Source organism: Canis lupus, chromosome 20, assembly GCF_011100685.1.
Source record: "Canis lupus familiaris isolate Mischka breed German Shepherd chromosome 20, alternate assembly UU_Cfam_GSD_1.0, whole genome shotgun sequence".
In the NCBI taxonomy this organism is placed as follows: Eukaryota; Metazoa; Chordata; class Mammalia; order Carnivora; family Canidae; genus Canis; species Canis lupus.
Window position 1 is genome coordinate 26,765,122 of NC_049241.1, and position 17,483 is coordinate 26,782,604.

At 40.2% G+C, this 17,483-nt stretch overlaps 1 protein-coding gene across 4 annotated transcripts in view; it reads left to right on the forward strand.

Moving 5' to 3' along the window:
- ADAMTS9 (ADAM metallopeptidase with thrombospondin type 1 motif 9) overlaps positions 1 to 17,483 on the forward strand; it is a 159,419-nt gene that overhangs the window by 28,900 nt on the left and 113,036 nt on the right. For 3 of the 4 annotated variants that reach the window (XM_038565917.1, XM_038565920.1, XM_038565919.1), the window contains exons 4-11: positions 1,623 to 1,912; positions 4,149 to 4,232; positions 4,334 to 4,449; positions 5,393 to 5,433; positions 5,548 to 5,653; positions 10,439 to 10,585; positions 11,800 to 11,941; positions 12,931 to 13,026. In XM_038565917.1, the coding sequence (XP_038421845.1) occupies positions 1,623 to 1,912; positions 4,149 to 4,232; positions 4,334 to 4,449; positions 5,393 to 5,433; positions 5,548 to 5,653; positions 10,439 to 10,585; positions 11,800 to 11,941; positions 12,931 to 13,026 (1,022 nt within the window). The remainder of the gene's footprint in view (positions 1 to 1,622; positions 1,913 to 4,148; positions 4,233 to 4,333; positions 4,450 to 5,392; positions 5,434 to 5,547; positions 5,654 to 10,438; positions 10,586 to 11,799; positions 11,942 to 12,930; positions 13,027 to 17,483) is intronic. The other variant, XM_038565918.1, reaches the window with a different exon arrangement.

The window sequence follows — 17,483 nt, forward strand, 5'->3', positions numbered from 1 at the left end:
ACAAGTTGCTCAATCTCTTTGAGACTTATTTCCCTCATCTATAAAGTAACCGTTAATTTTTTTCATTTTGAGAGGAATTGTGAGATAACTTGCACAAAACAGCCTAGTTCAATGCTTGGCCCATAGTAGGTACTTGACTAGTATGTGTTCCACAGTCATTCAATAACTGAAAAATAGTGTAAATACCCATATGGCTTGGTTATAACATATATGGATGTTCTCAAAAGACACTGGCAGAAAAGAATGTCATATTGAATCCTACTGTGTACCAGACTTTGGGGTAGTTATGTGATCTATGACTGGACCACATAAAACTTGTTCGACAGTGTGGACTGATTTCACTATTTTTTAATAACTGCAAACAATCAGGCAAAATACACATCCTGGCCTAAATGGATTGTTTTAGCAATGGTTTTTATGATCAAATATTTGAACCCTTCCAAAATGAAACCACTTCCAATTTAACCTTTGTTGTTGTTATTGGTATAATAAATTCTATTCTTTGTATCTTAGGTAAGCATACTCGTCAGTTGTACTATTCTGTTGCCTGTTTTAAACTACAAGCTGCCAGCATTAAAACTATAAAGCACATTTATGAGATGATAGGCAAGATAATGGATTAAATTCTGTTTTTACTCAGAGCCTATTTGGGCAGGCACTTTTATGCTTATTCTGTTTACTGTGTGGTTGATGACTTGGTATTTGAATATTTTCACCAACAATATAAGCTTCAAGCCACGTTCCCTACTAGCGCTTCTCAAAACCTTAACATGGATATGAATCATCTGGAGATCTCATTAAACTGAAGATTCTGGTTTATTAGGTCTGGAGTGGGGCAGAGGAGCATTTCCCACAAGTTTGAAGGGGCTGCCACTGCTGGCCCACGGATCACAGTTTGAGTGGCAGGATTGTATAGAACTGATGACATACCTAAGCAAGAGTCAGAATGAGTAGGGCTGATCAAGCATTCCACATCACCAACCCAACAGCCTCTTCATCTTCTCTGAGTTTAATCTATTTCCTTAACTGAGCCCTGAAAGAAATTAATTAAAAATTCAGAGGCGTTGAATAGCATCTTCTTACATTTCACATATTATAATGATTTCATGCAGTAATAGAAAAATACCTTGTCATGCATTTTCTAGAGTTCCTTTGTATATTAGCCTGGCCACCTCTCAGACCTCTTTATACTATAGCTCATTGTGTATCAAGAGCAGTGTGTAGGAAACATCTCCATTTCCATTCTGTAAAGCTCAGTACCTGTGCTGGCCCTGACTATATCTATGGCAAAGAACAATAAATGAAAACCACTTAAACCCCAGCAAGACTTTTGTTACCAAATGAAAACAGTCATAGGCAATTGTTTCCCTTAAACTCATTCCTGATTTTCTCAGACCTTAAGTGAGCATTTATGGAAGGTGCCAGGGAAGCTAATTTCAAGTCCTTAGTCATTTAGATGAGAGAGCACAGATTGAGTTTCTCCTGGAGAGTCCACAGTGTGTAGAACTTGATTCTGTAGGTAATTTGACAACAGAGGCATCATTTTAAGATGTGGCAAATTAAATCTTACTATGAAAGAGAAGTGGGTTGAAATGTAATGCATGCCATCCAATTTGTTGCAGAACACAAAAATAGTCACAGCAAAGACAAGAGGAAAATGAGAAGGAGAAGATGGGGAGCAAGGCATAGCCTGGCTGATGATGTGGCGGGATTAAGGAGCAGCTTAGCAACAAAGGCGCTTTCTGCCTATGGTAACAAGACGGACAGCACAAGAGAAAAGAGGACCCACAGAAGAACAAAGCGTTTTTTGTCCTATCCACGGTTTGTAGAAGTGATGGTGGTGGCAGACTACAGAATGGTTTTATACCATGGAACAAACCTTCAACACTATATTTTAACTCTAATGTCAATTGTAAGTACATTCAAAAGAAGGTGATTTATGAGTCCTTAAATGTGCCATTGGGAAATGGGTTTCCACCCAGTGCTTTGGAGGATCATTCTCAGGGCTGGCATTCCAACGATTCAGGCAAGTGACCGAAGAGAACATAAGATTATGTATTGGCTGCCTTTTTGTATTGACATCAACGGTGACAGTATTGAGTGTTCATTCTGTTAGACAATGTGCTTTGTAGTTAGTTAAAAGGCATCATTTCTAATCCTCCTGGCAAGTCTGCTAGGGGAGATTATCATCCCCATTTCATAGATAAGAAAACTGAGCCTCAGAGGAGCTGGGCCACTTGCCCATCGTCTTGTAAAGCTAGTAAGTGGCTTAGGGACTGCATGTGACCTCTAGATAGTCCACTTCCTAAACCCAGTGCTCTTCCTCTGAGATAGAAACTTGCACAGCCAGGTATGTGTCTGTAGTAAGACAGTTGGATGCCGGTTGTGAATCAGAGTCACCTGGGAGCTCTTTGAATTGCAGCTGCCTGCCTGCCTTTGTTTCTCTTCCCCAGAATTCTAATTTAGTAGCCCTGGGGTGAGGCCCACACCTCACACCTCACCTCTCCCTCTCTATTTTCCTACTCTGACTTTGAATTGAGAAATCAATAGATTTACATTTTTAAGAAAAAAAAAATCTAACAGAACGAAAGACTAATCATGAAAAAGAAGTACCATTACCTACCCTGGCGCCTTCCAGAGGCCACCACTGTTAAAAGTTCTTTTTTGCATATGTTTCTAACCAGCACTGCCCAGGAGAAATATAATGCAAGCCACGTATGTAATTTAACAAGAAACAAGAAAAATTAGTTTTAATGATGTATATTATTTTCTATCAAAATGCTGTCATTTCAAAAATTGCAAAGGAGATATTTTACTCTTTTTTTTTCATACTAAGTCTTAAAATGCAATCTGTGTTTATACTCAACAGTACATCTCATTTTAGACTCATACGAAGTCTTAAAATGCAGTATGTGTTTACATTCAACAGTACATCTCATTTAGACATAAAGCCACATTTCCAGTGCTCGGTGGCCATGTGTGGCAAGTGGCCACCATGTTGGACAGCACAACTCAAGTTTGTATGCAGATACAACTTTTTTCAAAGCAAAACAGAACATTGTCACACACCGTTTTTAGAACAATATGTAAAACACAGCGTTTATTCTAATGGATTGACCTTAATTTATATGAACGGGAGCCTACTTTTAATAGATTTCCCAAAAGAATGTGAAAAACGACCGAATTTGAGTCACAGGTGCTTTAAGAGTTCTTTGCTTTCCCTGTCCAGTGGTTCTTCTTGTCTTCCCCTCACTGCTGTGAACCGCTCCCTTGTGCTCCCCACCCCAATCCCTTAACCTGCCTGCCCCACACTCTCCCCTCTCCTCCCTTCCCCATGCTCAGCCCCATGTGTTCCAGCCCTCTCCTGTCCTGGAGGAGGGAGAAAAAAATCCTAATCACACCTTGCCCAGACTCAAGTCTATTTCCAACTCATAAATTCAGACCTTTCAGAAGAATTTCAGTTATGAGCCTGGATATTGGGTCACACTGATGTAGGTTGAGCTTTTCTGACTGTGCCACTCACCACTGCAGAGTCTTGGGAAAGTTACTTAAATTCTCTGAGCCTTAGTTTTCTCACTTGTGCAGAGATTTTTGCTGTGGGGACTAGATGCAAATGCATATGCAATTTTCAGCGAGGGTCAAGTCCACAATAAGCATGCAGTGAACGTTAGCTTTCATGATTAGCAATAATAATGAAAAAAAATAAAACAAAGCAAAATGGGCTACTGGGTTGTGAAGAAGACAAATGGGAGGTAAGCACGAAGAACAGCAGTATTAGCAAACATGTGGTCCATGTGAAATTCCATAATTGGGCAATCTGGCACTTCAACTGGGTTGAAAGAGCTGGATCAAAACTTAATATCCAGTGTTTTGGCACAGAAAACTGTTAAGTTGCGTGGCGATACAATTTCCAAGGAAAACACTTTGAGATTTAAACTTGTTGGGATTCATTATTATCTGAAACTGCCATCTATGAATTTTTCAAAGAGAGCTTTAATAAATGTTTGCCGAATGAATGCAAATTCAAAACGACAAAATGCATATGTTGCGTGAAACGTGGAAAGAGGTGGAGCCCAGCGTAAGAAGTAAATTGCTTATTGCTTACACAGAGTTCACAATTAACCTTGAAAAATTTATCTCGGTTGCAGGTAGCCTCTATCTATAAAGACCCAAGTATTGGAAATTTAATTAATATTGTTATTGTGAACTTAGTTGTGATTCATAATGAACAGGTAATAAAGTTTTTTTTCTTCTTTCTTGTATATGTATCCGAAATGGCATATCGGATTGGTGTTGGTACAATGGGCCAATCATAATTCTTTTCTGCATTTAGGAAGGACCTTCCATATCTTTTAATGCCCAGACAACTTTAAGAAATTTTTGCCAGTGGCAGCACTCCAAGAATTACCCTGGTGGAATCCAGCACGATACGGCTGTTCTTGTAACAAGGTATATGGATTTCTTATTCCTCGAATCATTCAGTTTGCAAGCATGTTGGTGGGTGAAGTCGTATATTCTTGTTAGCCAGCCCGTAGGACCAGGTTCCCAAGCAGCACTATTGTGGAGGCCGCCCTGTGGATTGCAGGACATTGAGCAGTATCTATGGTCTCTACCTACTATCTGTCCGTGGCAGCCTCTCCTCTCGACTGTGACAACCAACAATATCTCCAGACATTGTCAAATGCCCTCTGGGGTGGGGAGCAAAATCACCCCTGGCTGAGAACTGCTAGCCAACAGGTGCCAGGTAGTCAGTAGATGTGTTAGGCGGGCCAAACAGGAAACACCCTTAGACTAAAGGCAGGTGCTATTCAGATGGAGCTGGTTGTTACCATGTCACAAACGCATCTAGCATTGCCAGCTTCTGTGATTTTGCAAGAGGTCAGCAATATGGACTTTTTGTTTTGAGTGAAATCTTCCAAATTTTTACATGGTAGCTACTTTCTCAGAACTATTTAAAATGCTGTACAGGGCAACAGAGAGGAGTGCTGGCCTGCTTGTGTTTCCTGTTGGCCACCTCGGAGATAGTCACAATCGCTTACTCATAAGTGAACTGAAATGAGCGTTTAGAGCCTTCTCAGGAATGTTCACAAACAGACTAGAATCACTCATGCCACTGTAGGAGGGAAAGCCCAGGCTGGAGAGTTTTTTTTTACTTGCTCTGTGGCTACCCCTGTGGCCAAAGAAGCCCTCCTGATGTAGCTTTTAATCCTTACATCACTGGTTACCAGGCTTTTTTGAGTTACAGACCTGTGGCCTTCTTAATTGGCTTGTTGTAACCTCCTCCTCGATGAGGTAGACACTGTCGTGAATGCCTAAAAGACTGTCAGGTGTTTGCTTGTATTGACATTTACTCTTTGGTGTCGTCATGGCCCTAAGTCTGCTTTCCTTTCAGACAGGATATCTGCAGAGCTCATGACAAATGTGATACCTTAGGTGAGTCCGCTGTGCGTATCCTCTATGGCTACAACAGTTTATTACATGTTTTTATTCCAAGTCACAATTGCTTTGTAAAGTAAATCCTTCTTCTTTTTTTCCCCCTCTGAATAGGTCTTGCTGAGCTGGGTACCATCTGTGATCCCTACAGAAGCTGTTCTATCAGTGAGGACAGTGGACTGAGTACAGCTTTCACAATAGCCCATGAACTGGGCCATGTGTACGTTTCCTTGCCATATTTTCATTTAATTCAGAGTGACCTCAAACTTTTCTTCCTTTGCATCAGAGAGGATCCTCTTGACCTCAGAGAGCAGAGGGCACTTTTTGAGTCATAACAAAGACTTCAGGGTTGAAGAGCTTTGACTCTAGTTGGGAAAAATGACTTTAGAAAGCTGAGTAGCACAGCAGCCCCTCTTCAGCCATAGCTGACATGTCTTTGCTTTACCTACACACATTTTCTGTGAAATATCTAGTATTTTCCTTTCTTTCTGGGAGTTGGAGAAATGAGGCCTTTCCAGCCATCCACTGAAGCAAAGGGTGCATTAGCTTAGGAAACTTTCCTAGTGTAACATCTTTATCTGAGAGGGTCTCCCTTCATTGCTCTGGTTCACAAGATTTTCGCAGATCCAGATTGTTCCTGACTGTAGACGTACAAGGCTTTCATTCAGACATTTAGCCTCTGGGCACAGTGATGTCCCTAAAAGGGAAGAGATGGAACAAAGATACAGAGAAGAGAACATTTCCTAACCGTGGTCACTTAGTGGTTATTGTGAAATTGGCTTTTCCTTTTTGTTCTTTAGAAACAGAGCATAGCTAGAATGTGAGGTAAAACAGTGTAAAGTTACTAGAAATGATTGTGATTTTTGATCTGCATTGTTTTCTTTCTAGAATGATTTAATTTCTTATGCCATATCTTTTAAAAATAATTTTCTCAAGAGTTGTCACTGATAGAGTTGTACATCAATGGATAGGTCAGTGGTAACTTCGTTTAAAGGTAAATAATCTATTAAGCAAGGGTTTTTTTATTCAACAAATGCTTTTTGAAGGCACCTATGTGTTGTGTGCTGTTCTACAGGTAAAGATAAGATGCATATGTAGAGGCATCTCCAGTTTAGTTCAGCATATAATGGGTATATTTTGAAACTAGTAACTTTCAAGCATATTTTAAGAGCACACCAATTTTCTCTTCTCCAAAGGGAATACTATCAGATACCCAATATTTATAGCACAAACAAAGCATGGCTTTCATTAAGCAGTTGTGGTGGGCCAGAGTCCTGCTTAATCGGCCTCCTCTCTGTCCTTTTGGTTTCTGAAATATTTTGTGAAACTCAAAGATTTTGTGGAACTCAGTTTGCAAACTTGACCCACCAGCGTTTCCCAAGACACAAGGTCTCCAGCACAATTCCAAGAGAATGGTCTGTCGGGGAAAAAAATAAAAAGGAGTTTCATACTCAAGTAATTTAAAAACTTTTTTCTTCCTGGTCTAGCCCTGCTTAGAGTCACAAGGCTCAGTGGCATAAAGTAAAGGCTCTGACAAGTACTGTATTAAAATAAACTGCTGAGTTTTGCTTAACTCAGTGTTCCCAAACTTATTTTAATAGAATCTTTTGGGGATTTTTGTTTGTTTTGCATAAAGTCTAGGAAATTCCTTTAGACCTTTAAATAGGAGGTTAGATTTGACCATGAAGAATAGGGTGGCATTTCACCAAGGCAGCCATTCCTGCCTCAGGAGACCAGATTGGGGGAGGTTCAAGATAGGAATGTAATCAAAGGGCAAGAGCTTGTGCAATTAACAGATTCACAGTTCCCCATAATCTATCGTTAAGAAAGGTAGAGTATTTAAAGAAATACAGTTAATTTCCTATTAATTCCTTCCTCACAAGAGCTAATAAACTCCTTTCAGGACAGCTAGTTTAGAAAGTTGACATTTTAAAGAAAGTAAGAATTTTGATTAGCAAAGGCCAATATTTTCAGGTATAGAGGAGCTGTGTGAACTGTACATTTAGCAAAGATCTCCCTCCACAAAAACCATGTGTTGGCATCAAACTAGGTGTTTTTATTTAGCTCCCTTAAACTTCATAAATCCCCACATGGTAGATATTGTTTCCATGTCAAATGATCTTAGTAATATTAAATTGCTTAAAGTCTAGTGCTAATAATGTTGGGGTACCAGCCTGTGATATTGGGGTACCAGCTCTAACATGGGAATCAGCTGAGAACCAGATACCCAAGTTCCAGTTGAATTGTTCTAATTCTTCATTCTCTTTATTTTTTTAAAATTTTTATTTATTTATGATAATCACACAGAGAGAGAGAGAGAGGCAGAGACACAGGCAGAGGGAGAAGCAGGCTCCATGCAGGGAGCCCGACGTGGGACTCGATCCGGGGTCTCCAGGATCACGCCCTGGGCCAAAGGCAGGCACCAAACCGCTGCGCCACCCAGGGATCCCTCTTCATTCTCTTTAACTTGAGAAAAATGTATGCCGTTTACCTCGCTATAAGATGGAGCTAATACATGCGCACCTTGTCTCAAAAGTGACAAGAAGTTAAAAAAAAAAAAAAAGGAAAGAAATAATTGGTGAATGATGTGAGTTGTTAGCTAAACAAAAGTGTATCTCTAGCCTCTTAGTAATCTTTTTTTGTTTTGGTGCTTTGTCTCATATAGTTAAGTTTGCTTATATTTTAAGGAAAATGAATATCTTTTTTAATTTGCTACCGTACTTGGTAGTAGATTTTCTGATGAACTTATTAAAGATTAAACATTAGGTTGTTATAGTCATGACTGTCTGGTAACATAAAACCCTGTTGGGGAGAAAAAAGTGTTTGCTCTTGTATTTGCTGAGGATCATTGGATGCTTCAAAAGCAGCTCCTACCTTCTCATATCAGCTTCTGGATGTACCAAATCTGAGTTAGGAGGAATTTGGGAAGTGACTGAATCTCTACTGGATATAGAGATCCTTACACAATATTACTGAGCAATCTTCCACAATTTGTCTAACCAGAGGGAATATGTTTTATGTATATTCCCAAACACAGAGATTTTAGAATCAGACTGGAGTGGTTTCCAATCCCAGCTCCCTCACCCCATCAGCTGTGTGACCTTAATCAAGTAATTCAATCTCTCTACAACTCACATTTTCTTTCTTTTTTTTTTTTTTTCAACTCACATTTTCTTATCTATAAAATGTGGATAGTAATAGCAGTTTTCACAAAAGGTAGTTAAATGAAATAAAGCATCTAACACAATTAACACATTGCCTGGTATGTTGCGAATGCAAAAAAGTCTTGGTTATTATTTTTTAGTGAAGTGCTCAATGATTGTTACTATCTAGCCCCTGCTGTGAGCAAAGGTGCCTGACATTTGAATGCCCAGCGGTTTAGCTCCACCTTCAGCCCAGGGTGTGATTCCTAGGTCCAGGATCGAGTCCCATGTCGGGCTCCCTGCATGGAGCCTGCTTCTCCCTCTGCCTGTGTCTCTGCCGCTCTCTCTCTCTGTGTGACTCTCATGAATAAATAAATAAAATCGTAAAAAAAAAAAAAAAAAAAAAAAAAAAAAAAAAAAAAAAGTTTTCTACCGATGTGATGAAATAAACTTGATTTTACCTAGGTGTGGTAGGGGTGAGGAATAAACACCAGCTCCTTCACACCACGAGAAACAAACAACAAAGGTTTGAGCGTGTTGCTTGTATTGGGTTTATCAGTGTAGGTAGGATACTGACTCTGCAGCTGGGAACAGGAAACGGGGGCAAGTCATTCTTTTAAAGAAATGAACTCTTAAGCAGAAAGAACTGCTATTAATTTTAACCTAGACAAAGGTTTTCTATCTCATAATTTTCATCTGGCAATTATTCCATCAGGCAATTATTGAAGAGCCCAAGTCTTGTTAGAAGAAGAAAACCAAACCCAAGAGAAAGGAGTGGAATGGACTTCATGGGCTTTTATCCCAGCTTTTAGATACATGTGAAATGAGTCTACACACTTCTGTCTAGCTCACTGATTTCCCTATTTCAAGATGAATGAGTGGAAGGGATTCCTCTCTCAATGCAAAGTTAGTCACATGTATCCGTTTTGCGACTGGGGAGTCATCCAGGGAGGACCACCTCTCTGCGCTCGGTACTGGAGCTGAGAATGGCATGTGGGTCATAGACTTGATGTCTCAAGATTGAGAAATGCTTCGTATCATGTTTCCCCCCATTTTCTCTGGCGAAGCCAAGAATGGCAAGTATGTGTTAATGCTGCTGCTGAGTTCTCTCCCAGGCCCGGGAGGACATTGGCACTCCATCACTCCAGGGGCAGAACGTGGATTAGCTGAAGAATCCTTTTGTGCCCAGCTTTTTAGGAAGCCAGTACCAATCAATTGGCGTTGGCAGGAAGCATGAAACTATTTGCTATGTCTGCATTAAGCCAATTGGATTGGCATGCTTGCAGCTTCCCTTAATGGGTGTTATTGTGCACGAACTTTGCATACTTCTGTCGTGATATACCTAACACGGTTATATCATTTGTCAACCTGACCCAAAAGGAGGAAATGCCAAGACCCATAGTGAGCTTCTTATTAGAAAACTTCTGGCTTCAAGTTTTGAACTTGACCGACTCTTTATATATTCACAGTGTTATCATAACTTGCCAAATTCTTGACTCTATAAATTGGCCTTTCACAGCTTATTAGGAATTTCAACTACTGTATTCTAGCACCAACTACAGCACATTCAGAGCGCCTGCAGTTCCAAAAAGTACCCTTAACCCAGATAATGAGCTACTCAACATCTTTTTTTATACATTAAAGGCACTTTGTATTAAATTGGGTGAGAATTACATTCTATGCTGCACTCCACCTTGAATCATCCAGGAAGTTTCCTCCTGCTCCCCGGCATGTAGGTTCTTATCCACAATGCAGAAGGCAGTTAACTTTTTTCTCTTAGACAGATGCATTCTTGAAGCAGTGATAACAGCTCAACGTTTTGGTATTTATTGACATTCCTGTCTTTGTCTTGTCGGCCTTAGGTTTAACATGCCTCATGATGACAACAACAAGTGCAAGGAGGAAGGAGTCAAGAGTCCTCAGCATGTCATGGCTCCTACATTGAACTTCTATACCAACCCCTGGATGTGGTCAAAATGTAGCCGAAGATACATCACTGAGTTTTTAGAGTAAGACTTAAGCTTTCTTCTAGCACAGGCTTCTTGTGTCTGGCCTCCATGTAGTGAACTCATTGTGGGAAAGAAAATGTAGAGCCAAGCATTCCTTTGGAGTTGTTATTTTTGTTGACATTCCTGGGAGGAGGTAAAAAAAATATTCTCCAACATCTGTGCAGTTCCTCGCCTTGCCAGAGTTTTGAAGATTACAGACTGAGCTAACGAAAAAGTAGGGATCTTAAAGAGAAGATGTAAATGTTGCTTCGTTCTTGGTGAAGCTCTAAGGTCTGCTCAGGTCTTGGGGGAGGGCCCATGGGTGTGATTACACGATGAAGAAGGCCACAAATAGTTATGTGGTTCTGACTTAGTCATTTTGGCTCAAAAAAGGGGAGGGTAGTGAGATGACCCCAAAAAGGGTTATGTGGGTGGATGAAAATCACACAGACCTCCATGTTGTTGAATTAAGAACATTCTTTCTCTGTCTCTCTTCCCCCCCCCTTCTTTCTTTTCTTCTCTTGTTTTGTTTTTTAAGCTTCCTGCCAGGCTGCTCAAAGATCCAATTACATTATACAATATTCCTGTGTCACAGATTTATTGCTCCTCTCTCCCAGATGTACGAAAGGTTAAGTGATTGTCCAAGGTCACTGGGTGTATATTTCTCCAGCCACAGGGAAGAGAGGGCTTATTAATCAGAACTCACCAGGTGTGAATTTTCCAGAAGAGGTGTTTGCAGAAAAGTCAAAGAGCTGGAGGGTTGCTGTTTTTCTTTTTAACCAGATGATCTGAAGTGTTTGTTCTTATAGTTGTTGATTCACTCGCTCATCTGCTCAGCAAACATTTACTAAAGACCCGTTGCTATGGTGTTTAGAGCCCCATGCTTGGATGAAAAAGACACTATCTTTGCCCCTAAGAAGCTTACAATCTATTGGAGATGATGGTAAAGAAATAAATAGATCATTGCCCCGAAATGTGCCAAATGCTGTAGAAGCCACATATTTCCTACAGACTATGTTGTATGGATAATCAGCAGTTTCCGCAAACAAGTATACACCAAAAATAGAGCTTCAGCTTCTGGACTTTAGCGTGGGAAGTAAAGAATAAAGCGCACTCGAAAAAGGAACAATCCTCTCCACCTTTAAAATGGCAGGATGGCATTCACTGTCATCTGGACCTTTTGGCAGCCCCTTTTGTCTCTACTCTCAGCATTTGTATTTTTCTGCTTTCCACAGCACTGGGTACGGCGAGTGTTTGCTTAATGAACCTGAATCCAGACCCTACCCTTTGCCTCGCCAACTGCCAGGCCTACTTTACAACGTGAATAAACAATGTGAATTGATTTTTGGACCAGGTTCTCAGGTGTGCCCATATATGGTAAGTATTTGGGGGCGACTTCTGCCCTCATCCATTGACTCTGCATGTTTTTAATTCATCGTTTTCCACTGGCTTCTCACTCTAACATAAACCACCGGTGGTAAAGTTAAGAATGGTTCATTGACTATTAATGACAACAATAATAGTGATAATGATGATAAATAGGAATAGTGCTGTTAGGTGGTGCTTCACCGACACATTCTCACTTTACTCTCATAACAGCCCAAAAGGGAGATGTCATTCTGATTTTCATATTACACATGGGAAACCAAGGCTCAGAGAGGACAGGGTTTCAGGGCTGGTGATGGCACAGCTCTGCCCTTTCCTCTCCTTGTCTCCTTTCATCCCACTGACTTGTCCAGATGACCTTTATTACAGAGACTCTTCTAGATTCTGTAAAGGTCATCCATGAGACAAACCTGTTTCCCTGTTTTAGCTTGTCAGGTCTGTGCACTATGACCACATGGCACTTGAAATCATTTCTGGAGGTAGCTCAACTGGTGGGTGTAGGATATTTTAATGCGTGTGTCGTGGGCACTTGGACCAATGATATCCAGTGGTTATCAGGATGCAAATGGACAAAAATGTGCTTCTCTGAGGTGCCCTGTTTTCTGCCTTTGGGTGTTTGGTTGGTTGGTTTGGTGGGAGAGACTTCTGAGATAGCATAGTGAATTGGGAAGTACAGTGATTATATGGAAATAATAAAAATTTTTGAATGAAACTTACCCATGTTTATATTCTTTTCTGTGTTACTCATGATAGCAAACAGCCTCCTTTTATATCACCTGAAGTCCTGCCAGATGTAGAAATGTGTTTCATGGGCTGCTCTCTGTGGCCCTTGGAATATTTTATCATTCATCATACCAAGATTACAAATCCCTTTCTAACCTATGCAGTCTTGTTGGCAAAATGTTGATTGAGAGCAATCTCTGCCTGGTTTCATATTGTCTAATCACATTACCACTGACTTGTTTAACTTAATTGGACAGATGCAATGTAGACGACTCTGGTGCAATAATGTGGACGGAGTGTGCCGGACTCAGCACACGCCCTGGGCAGACGGGACCGAGTGTGAGCCTGGAAAGGCAAGTAGCACCCTGATATGTTCTTTTGTCTTGGGGCAGCAGAAATGGGCAAAATGTTAGCTGTCAGCTTATTCACCATTGTTTAGTGTATGTTTAGTGATGCACTGTGTTTTAGCATGCATAATACTTTTGGGGGGCAGGAGTTCAACCTTACTTTTGAAAATTGTGAAAACTTGTATTATAGCATAATATTGATACAAGACACAGAGCTAACATTAGTGCCTTGACTTAAAAACATCCTTTCTCTCATTTTAACATTCCTGAAATCCCAATGTGTTTTTTAGTTTAATGTGAGACAGCTTTTTTTTTTTTTCTTTTCTCTATCTCTTTTTGGGGTGGCAGTGGAAGACTTTTCAAATTCATGGAGCATCTTAAAATCAAGGAAACCGGTGCGCCTAGGTGGCTCCGTCGGTTAGGCATCCAACTCTTGGTTTCAGCTCAGGTCGCGATCTCAGGTCTTAGGATTGAACCCCTGCATCAGGCTTTGCACTCAGCACAGAGTCTATTTAAGATTCTGTGCCTCTGGGATCCCTGGGTGGCGCAGCGGTTTGGCGCCTGCCTTTGACCCAGGGCGTGATCCTGGAGACCGGGATCGAATCCCACGTCGGGCTCCCGGTGCATGGAGCCTGCTTCTCCCTCTGCCTGTGTCTCTGGCTCTCTCTCTTTCTCTCTGTATGACTATCATAAATAAATAAAAAAAATTAAAAAAAAAATAAATAAATTGGAATGGCCTTAATTTAAAAAAAAAAAAAAAGATTCTGTGCCTCTCACTCTGCTCCTTTCCCAGCTCTTGCATACTCTCTCTCCCTCTCTCTCTCTCTCTCTCTCAAATAAAGTTTAAAAAATCAAGGAAACACAGAAATACAGTGAATTTCCTTTGTTCACTATTGAGATACCAGTCCCTTTAAGGAGCTGTGATGTCCCCGGAGATATATGCAAATATAAACTCTGAGTTGGTTATAATGGTTCCCACTTATTTGTTAATAACCAAACAAAATCTGCTACATATACAGCCTAGAAATAACAATGCCTCATGCACCTGGTAATATGATTAGTGCAAACTTCTGCACCTGGTATCCATCTAAAAAATAAAGAAGTTAGTATAGTAGTGATATCCTTATCATCATCATCCTCATCACCCAAAATAATTGGCTAATAAAAGTTTTCGATCTAAATCTGATTTTTTTAATCCCTGTGGAAAATGGTATTCTTTCACTCAACAGTGATGCAGACCCTGAACTGTATTCTGAGTCTCTTGTCATCCTTACATATAGTTTTCCTTTCTTCTCTCTTCTTCCCATTGTCCATTTTACTCACTTCTAATATTCTGTTCTTTTCTTATTTCATTTTTCTCCACTTTGGAGAAATGAGTAGCACTCAGAATGTTTCCACAGAAGGTGTCCTCAGAAGTGACAGACTTTAACTCTCCCTTCCCCAATTTTAAAGAACGGGGACAGAAAAAGAAGTGACTTGCCCAAGGTCACTGAGCTCATTAGGGTCCTGTCCCCACATTCCAGCCAGTCCCCAACCTATTTTCCTCCTTTACTTTATCTGAAGGGGCCACAGGATCTGCTCTAGTGGCCACACCTCAAGCTCACTGAGCTACTTCAGTTTCCAGTGGATCTAACAGGAGGACTAGTAGTGGCTTCTTTACTCATCTGCCATGGTGGTTGTAAAGTTGCATGAGCTGGGGGGTTTGGATATTATTTGAAAAACTATAAAATTCAGTACAAAAGATTAAAAATTATAATGAAGCTGATTTTATACTTGACTAACTTGGTGATAAAATCGGCTCATGTTCTTACTTCTTAATGGCTAAGACCTAAGCAATTGAGAATATAGCTTTCTCCAATAACAGACTAACCAAAACTATATATGGACATGGACTCAACAGCTTTTGCACCTTTCATTAGCTTAAAAAAAAATAGATCTCCTTAGCCGGAGTGAAATTTTCACTTTTTGTAAGACATTTAACTCAACATGTTGATGGCCAGAAGATCATGGGTTTGAGTAGGAATACAGATCTCAGGTTTCCATGGCAGCCATTAAGAATTTATTCATTCTTACAAAATGATGATGTGGCCTCAGAGTCCTGCTAAAACACAGTGACCTAGGCGGATGGTAGCAACTGACGCAAAATGACAACAGATTATACCTAGTTGATGACTTGGTTAGTTGGCTTGAGTCAGAGCCAGCCCACTATATTACTTAAATTGATTCTGTTTAATCTCAGAAAAATCACCAGTATTGTGTGTTATGGTTCTTAGCCGATCTGATGCACTCACCTATTTTTTCTATTTCTGATACATATTATTGCTGGGAAAACCATAACAAAGAATTTTCAGTAATATGATGAAGTGAATCATATTGAGTGAAATTGCCATGAACAGGGCTGCCAACCTCACTGTCTGTAGCAGTGTGGTATCCCAGTCAATCTTAGAACACAAAAGAATTCAGGAGGACGTCTGTTGTATCTTTTTCTAATCTCCTGTTTTTGTAACAGACGCAGAAGATAAGGGATTGCAGGGTAATCTTATACCTGAGAGATGGGGAAATTTGGGAGGTCTCTCAGAAGTGTTTTTCCATGTATGCTTGTGTTTAGCAAGAGCAACAGACTTCAAGGCATTCCAAAGGACAGGCTTAGAACCCTCTCAGAGAGGCAGCTATGTAGAGGACATGATAGGTACGCTGTTCTGTTTTAGAAAAAGTGGCCAAGTCTAGCAGCTTTTATTAAAGATGTGGGCATATGTGTGTTTATTTCCCTGAAAAGCATTTATGCATTTTGCAAATGCTAAAGATGGTGGATATGTTGGCATAGAAATTCCTTGTGTTTTCTTTCATTTTGTTTTGTTTTCTTAGAATTGGCAGTATTCTCCAGCCGATTCTGACTCCCTTTGCGGTAGGGTTAATTTTTTGTTTCTTTCTCTTCTTTCTGCCCTGCTCCCTCAGCAGTGATCTGTCTTGGCTGCTGACACAAAGTTATTTTGATGAATGACTCTAATTCTCTTTATTTTCTCCATTGTCTTGTTAAGCCCATTAACATTTCATTTTAACCCTATTTGTGAGCTGAGATTTGAAACTCTTGTTTTAAACCTCTTTGGAACAAAATTGATCTCTAAGTCCCTCTTCCTACCTCCTAAAAAAGATGTGTTTAGGTAAAATACCATTTAATGGTTCTGGATACTTTTAGAAAAGGCTGGCTATATTTTGGCTTGGACTCCACCAGCCACTTAGTGTTATGTTATGATATAGTGGCTATTCCAGTATGTAAGTATTGTTTGTCAAATTTGACTGGTAAAGTAGATGATCTTGGTACATAACTGCCAAACAGCTCTGATTTCCAGCCTCTGTCACCTCAGGCACTTCTCCTGTTCTTCTAAGGTTCTTTTTCTCCTTCCCTTTCTACCCATCAGTGGTCATATCAATAAAGGATATTTGATTTGCAGATTAGTTTTTAAAGAAGTATAGAATTTCTTGTTATTTCGTAGAATTTATAAAATATGTTCCTAGCAGCAAAATTTGAGGGCTAAATTGGAGGGTCATCTGCTATGACCCCAATTGAATATTAATTAGGAATTTTGTTTAGGTCAGACCGAATTATAATAATGTAAACAAATTAGCTATTTTTTCTGACACAAAAAGAAACTAGTCCAAAACTAGGCAGGTGATGGAACTGTTGTGGTAGCTCCACAAATCTCAGAGACCCAGGTCCCTAATTTCTTCCTGTTTTACTATCATGTGCAAATGTTCCTTAAGGTCACAGAATAGCTGCAGCAACTCCAGCCATCAAGTGGGAGTTCTAGGCAGAATGAAGCCAAGGGTCAGGGGACAAAGGGGCAAAAATACCTTCCCAGAAATATCACCCAAGGAAGTCTTCTGACATCTCTTTGACCACTCTTATCTGTACAAGAATCTGGGGAAATATAGATTCTGTTTTCAAGGACAAAGGAGAGAATAGATATTGGGTAGACAACTTGGGAGCCTGAGCATCATCTAACTACGTCATTAATCTTGCTTTTGTCTTAATTTTTTCTTTGCTTATGCATCAAAACCCATTTGCTCATAACTGAGAAGCAGCATGTGTCACAGTGAGGAGTGTGCCCTTGAGTCAGATTGTTTTTGTTTTGGTCTCAGCTCTGCCCCTTACTGATGTTCATATCAACTTGTGTGTGCCTCCACTTTCCTTTCTGTAGAAATGAGGGTAATAAGAGGACCGTACCTATCTCGTAGTGTGCTATGAGGACTAAGTTAATATATATCTAATGCCTAGAACAGTGCCTGACCAATACGAAAGGCTGTGTGAATGTTTGCCATTATCTTACTGACTTTATTTAAGTCAGGTCCCTTATGTGTTCAGCTGTGTGCTGAGTGCTTTAGACATGCTGTGTCTCGTGTCCTACTCAAGAAAACTTTAGCAAATTGATCTCCATTTTTCAGTCAGGGACTCACCTAGGGTC